At 45.5% G+C, this 6,170-nt stretch overlaps 1 protein-coding gene across 2 annotated transcripts; it reads left to right on the top strand.

Annotated features, from left to right (window-relative positions):
* The first annotated feature begins 2,675 nt into the window (after positions 1-2,675).
* LOC121589326 lies at positions 2,676-4,762 on the top strand. 2 transcript variants are annotated; one of them, XM_041908135.1, is made up of 2 exons: positions 2,676-3,079; positions 3,904-4,762. In XM_041908135.1, the coding sequence occupies exons 1-2, from the start codon at positions 2,949-2,951 to the stop codon at positions 4,211-4,213; spliced, it is 441 nt and encodes a 146-aa protein (XP_041764069.1). In that variant the 5' UTR covers positions 2,676-2,948; the 3' UTR covers positions 4,214-4,762. The 2 variants fall into 2 exon arrangements, with proteins under 2 accessions (XP_041764069.1, XP_041764070.1); XM_041908136.1 differs by lacking the exon at positions 2,676-3,079 and adding an exon at positions 3,102-3,827.
* The last annotated feature ends 1,408 nt before the right edge of the window (positions 4,763-6,170 follow it).

Here is a 6,170-nt window from a genome sequence, read left to right as displayed (position 1 = left end):
CACATCCGTCGCACAGATGTCGCGAAATGCGTTTAAGCGCGTTTCGCCCCCTTTTTTTTCTTTTTGCTAGTCTTATCTCCCATATTGCTCCGTACGTGTATGCGGCCTGGATGACACACGAGGGCCCTGAACGGTGTCACAGGGACTTTTGCAGTAGGTGGGAACCCTAACGACAGTACCGGGTCGAACCGGGCAACCTTGGTTCCGCGTCCCTGGCGCGCAAAATCGATCCATCCAGCGCGTAGAGCACCGCGAATGCATCATCACTTTGCGGGACACGGCAACGGGTACAACCCGGATTTTGATGAGAAGCTGATAAAAAATGTAAAACCCTCCCCACAGCTGCAACGTGTCCCAGTTATTGCTAGCGGCACGGTGCAATCATAGGCGAGCCAGCTGGTGCGTTTCTGAAGAGTTGTGGCTCGGCCTACGATCGAGTGGCTATTGCTAATCGATAGCAATATTATATCACTGCAAGAGTTTGGTGTTGCACTTGGCTTTAAATTCTAGTACGAAAAACAGTGGTTGGGCATCACTTTTCACACACACAAACACACACACACACACTGCCACTGGGCACGATGCGAGAGGAGGCACCAGTACAGCGTGCCATAAAATAACGCTGATTTTTATTTATGGCCTTTCCTGATACTGTTGCAGCACATCCGTTAAAGGTGGACAAAAGCGATAAGGCGGTGTTTGGTCGAAATTGCACTGCTTGTTTGCACCTTTGCAATTTGTTTGGTCACGCAAAATTGCAAAGGAAATAACATTTTCGCTACGGCGATGATTGCTCGTGAATCAATGGAGAGCGTTTCAACCGGGCGGGAACAGTACTAAGCTGTTTGCAAGAGAAGTATTTGATATTCATCCATTCCATTGTGATAGCAGCAGTCCCACTCACCATTGACAGTGTTTTGAGCTCATCATCAGGTGTAGGCTAGGCTCTATTTTTGCCCCACTGTTTGCCACAAACGACATCCAATCGTTTAGGAAGGGTCTGTCTGAATTGGCGGGTGAAAATTAACAGCCGTAAACTAATTCCCTCAACGATCAGTGGTGGTTGTGCGCTCATCGTTATTGCACTGCAATAGAAAAATGAACATTTCTACACCACCAAACCTGCGACCGTGTCAACTCGAATAGCTGAAGGTTATCAGCGTAATTTGGCAAATTGCGTGGACTGCGAACGTTAGTTGAAGGGATGAACTGGTTGCTGAACGTACGAACCTTGGCTCTACTCCCCTCGCCATTGATAAGCCCAGCGAGCGTTGCACCGTGGAGTGTAGATGATTTAGTTGAGAAGAAGTGGAAAAAAAGTACAGTGACTGATGATTAGAATATGCTTAGTAACAATCCCATCCAATTTTTTCCCTAACATTTTACGTCAAACGTCGTGATTCCATCAAATTGAGGTAGTGTGGAAGTTGTAATCTCTCAGAGCTCAAACAAAATGCTCAAATATATATTACACAACAGCTGCGATTACAGTATTCTCTTCGACTTCGAGTAGATTCGTTTCGACTCGTGCCAAGACAGACCTTAGTGGATATTAAGTTTTTTTGTCCCTTTCTGCATTATTAGATATTATCTTTTATTAGTATTGGCCAATTTCGTCCAACTACGTTTAAAATAGTTTTGATAAAGTTGTATAATAATATTGCATTTTTTTAAATTGCATACATTTTTTTAAGTTGCACTTTAGATCCTTTGTAGAGGTAAACTTCAAATTGAAAGAAAGTCTATAATAAAAATATGCAAATGTAAAAGAATAAAAACTATAATATGAATCAATTGTATTGCTACAAATGGAACCATTTCCCTGAATAAAACAAAATAATAAATAAATAAAGGAGTCATGTTTCAGAGAGAAAGAGATTTAACACGATATTGTGAAAAGCGAGAGATAAATTGTTCCACTTTATTGCAATACAATATCAATACGTTCTAAAATCTTTCGTAATTCCAACATTTGTTATGACATTTTTATTCATTACCAATTTAAACATTTTCGCGTACCATATTGCATCCCCGCAAGCAGACGATGGGTCCAGTTGAGCCGTACGCAATTGTGTAATTTTCCAGGTTGTAAAACACTTACAACGTACGTTGCTCGAGTATTCTCAACCTGGGAAGAACCAACAAAAAAAACGTCAACCGACTGATAAGCATTGGCAAACAAATCGCGTGTTACAATCGATCGGCTTGTAAAAAAAGAAAAAAGAAAAGCTTTTATCACCCCCTGCTGCACCGTGTACGCGGAAGAACGCGCAAACGTGCGCGCCAGCGATCGTGACCCTGAAACGCGCACAATTTCGAGGATCACCTTCTAACTTCCGCTACGAGAGCGTCTGCGCAGCGTCGTTATCAGTGACAGTTTTAAGCGTTCGCCGTACATGCCGGTAAAAAAACCCTTCGGCATGCGTCGTTTTGCTTGCTCTTATCGCGTCGTTTGTGTTCTCGCGAGATGTGGGCTTCGGCTCTCCTCCGCTATCAACGTAATAACGCACCGAGCGTGAGATGATGCTGCACGCAAATGGAACAATCTTTCCCATGCACACACTCTCTTTCTCTCTTCATCTCTCTCTCTCTTTCTCTCTTCATGTTTTTCTCTTCCTGGAGAGCAATCAAGCGATCGAGCGGGTGCCTCATTCTTATTATAAATGAAAGTGCGTCGATCCTACCGCTCCACAGTAGACATGTGTGAATCGTAACCAGCGCCAGCAGCGTAGCGTGTCCCCGTAAGCGTCGTGTGCTACGAGTGCCCGGTACTATACCAGCAGCGTAGCATCTCTGTGTGTTTCTCGTTCGATCGTGCAGTTGTTCGTGTTGGTTTGTCTCCAACAAATTGGTGCACGCTCGTTCGGTACAAAACAAAAGCACCCAAAAGGCAGTGTGAAGCGTTACCGAAAACGAAAAAAAAAACACCAAAAGCAACACCAAACAAAATGACGATCAACGAGCGTACGACGCTGCTGCCGAAGGAGTACCAGAAGACGTACAGCATCGCCATCCCGCAGGACGATCTGAACAACAATGTCAGCAACATCACCGACGACAATGGCGTACTATGCGAGTAGTAAGTATCCCTAGGTAACAGCCTGGCAGCACTCCAAGCCGGTGCGGTGCCGGCATCATATCGGTGAAAACAGTTGCTACTTTGTAGTTATGACCGTTCGATACGATCTACCGCTTGTACCACTTATGCTTACACCAAAGTGTGGTGAGGTACATGCCCACGCCTTGCTTCGACAATCGCATTGCCACCACGCCCCATTGCAAGCACCATTTGTCGATCGTTATCGATGAACGGCGGCAATGATACGACAGGTAAACAGCGTAACGGCGGTCGTTGTATTACCTTTCGTGTCAATTAGCCTATCTCTGGTAGATTGATTTGCAATACCGCCTCGTTGATATGGCCCCATTAAACTGTGCGTGTGTGTGTGTGTGTGTGTATACTTCTGCTATGCCCACTTCAGCTCTAGTGCGCCACCCGGATTTCCGCTCACTGTTTGTAGATTGCTATCCATACGGTGATGTACAGCAAATAGATTAACCTTATTATTCGATGAAAGTAAAGGCAAGGATAGTATCATTAGGGTCGAAAGCCTTATCGATTAGATACACTGTCGCTATGCTTCTGAAAGCACATAAGCACCGAGTTTAAGCTTATCGTAACGCCTGTAACGCTTGCAACGCTTATAGCGTTACCCGATGGTTACTCAAACGACAGCAGAGAGCAAATGCGTAACAGTCGTAGCAACCACTGGCGTTAAATTAATAGCAACGATGGAGCCCGTGTTGAAGTGTGTCCCCTGCTTGCAGTACGATTGGCAGAAATTATTTTCCGAAAAAATCTCTTTAAATAAACTAACCTGTTTTCTCTGCGTTCTCTTTCAGCGACAGCTACGCACTGACGAAGGATGAGCTGAATAAGTACATTGACGACCCCTGGTGGATCAAGATGCGGTACTGTTGCTTTGCTACCTGCTGGATCGTATGTCTGATCGCGCTCGCCATCTCGCTGTACATTGCGGCGGATGCGCTGCAGCACGACGTCTGCCTTACGCCGCTGACGAACAACGGAACGTCTCTCGGCCCGGCCGACCTCAGCATCAGCACCAACGCTATTCCGCTCGTGGCGGACGGTGCTGTAAGCACGCCGCCCTCTTCGATCGTGTTTACCCTGCTGAACCAACCGACGTCGTAGAGGGCCCCGGTGGCAGTAGCAGAACGGATTGTTTTCCGATCCGTCGCATCGCTGTGATTTTCCACACTCGGACAAACGCCAACGCCGGAAGCCGATGGCATTATTTATTCTGATTATTAGACGCTATCGTAGCAAATAGTAGAGTTATTGCACCGGGTCCGAGAATTGGTCGCTGCGTCACGTGTTGTCTCAGCAAGGGCACGCGCAAAAGCCGGAAATCTGATAGCTTGGGCACGTGTGCCGATCTCGATTCGATCGTATCCGGTTCGGGTGCAGGTTTTCCAATGCATCTGGAATCGGGTGAAGATCGCTACTGTCGAAAGATGATGTAACGCGGTGGGACATTTACTCAGCCCCGGCTAATGTTTACGGTTAGGGCCCAGCGGTAAGGGCCGTTTGTTGATCACGCATCGTTGCATCCCGTGCAGCGGGATGACATTGATGACTATTTGCATTGCTGAGATTAGTGGCGAGGAAGCTTTGTATACGTGAGCTTGTTTGTAAGCATCTGGACAATAAATAAACAACGTGTATTTGATTTTAAACAAACTGTTTGTGGTGGTCATTTAGATTACTGGCATTCGTGCACCATATGCTTGACATTACAGGCATGGAAACATAAAGCAAGGCAGCGGAAACATTGATGCAATATAAAATATCACAAAATTATCAATTTACGTAAACTATTTCTGAAAAGTTTGGTTGCACCTAAAACAATCAATTTGTCGTTTTCATTGTATGGTCAAGAGGCATTGTATGTAAGGTGTTCCATCACGCGTTAACTACGTCATTCGCATCTTTTTTATTACCAAATTTTTGATAATGCGACATTAAACCTTAAATGTAAACGTCACAATGATTCCTAGTCCTTTTTTGTTTGCTCTTTGCCTGGAATCGTACGTGCCGCGTACTTCATTGGCAGGCGTGTAGTTCCAACGACCCTTCGATTCGTCATCTGGTACATTCCACCCGGAGCGTGGCGTAGCTTCCGACGGGTCGAAGGTCAAGGTCCTCTTCCGGAGCTTCCAGCCCCGGACCTGTCGGCTATTATGTTTTTTTGTCTTCTTCCCCATTATTTTCCCATTCTCCACAACCGCGTACAGTGTAACAGCTGTAACAGGCTTATCACCATCGGCTAGGCGGCATTTCGAGAAGAACAGAGTCTGTTTTATGCCGTTTCCTGGCTAGGCCGCTATAGACGCGCTACGTAATGCTCGAACGCAACCGATAATCCGACAATCCGAAGGCAACAAACCGAACGATCCCATCCCGCATTTGATCACGTTCGGATGGGCGGTTGAGTCAAGCGAAGGATTACTTTGCCCCTGCCGGGCGTTTGGTAGGAATGGCCAAATGCACTGGATGATGTAACTCTTGTTCGCTCTTTAGTCAGACGCGTGCGTGCGGAACAACAAGGGATCGCATGGGGAAATCCTTGCCGTACATTGCATCAACCGCTTTCCAATTTCAAGGCATCGTTCATCAACTGTTTGTTGCTCTATTGATGACACTATCATGTGCATGGCACATGGCAATGTGAGCTTTATAAAATCATTTTTAGTAGATGATAATAGCATCTTAGTGTTTATTTTTTAAATCAAACCACTTCAGTTCGCTAATTGAATTTACGTGGAGCATGTAAACACGGCGTTCAAAGATGCTTATTCTACGTTCCAAAATGTATTATCAAAAAATGAAGAACTTTAATTCAAGCATATGTTTAGTGTGATCATGCGATGGTTTTATTTTATTTTTTCTTTTCTTTTTGTAAGTCAATGGAGCGTTTATTGCAAAACAACCATCAACCAAACCGGACACGGCACGGATTGACCGAACCTGCAGCACTCCTCAGCCCCTGGGACACTGTAATGCTTGTTTGCCAAGCACCGTCGGGTAGTTCCCTCGGTTTTTGCCACGGAAACATGTGTAATCGACATTCCAATTTACGGCCACTCGC

The sequence above is a fragment of the Anopheles merus genome, chromosome 2R (genome assembly GCF_017562075.2).
Source record: "Anopheles merus strain MAF chromosome 2R, AmerM5.1, whole genome shotgun sequence".
Taxonomy (NCBI): domain Eukaryota; kingdom Metazoa; phylum Arthropoda; class Insecta; order Diptera; family Culicidae; genus Anopheles; species Anopheles merus.
Note: the sequence above shows the minus strand (reverse complement) of the source record. Positions and strands in the feature narration are given on the sequence as shown.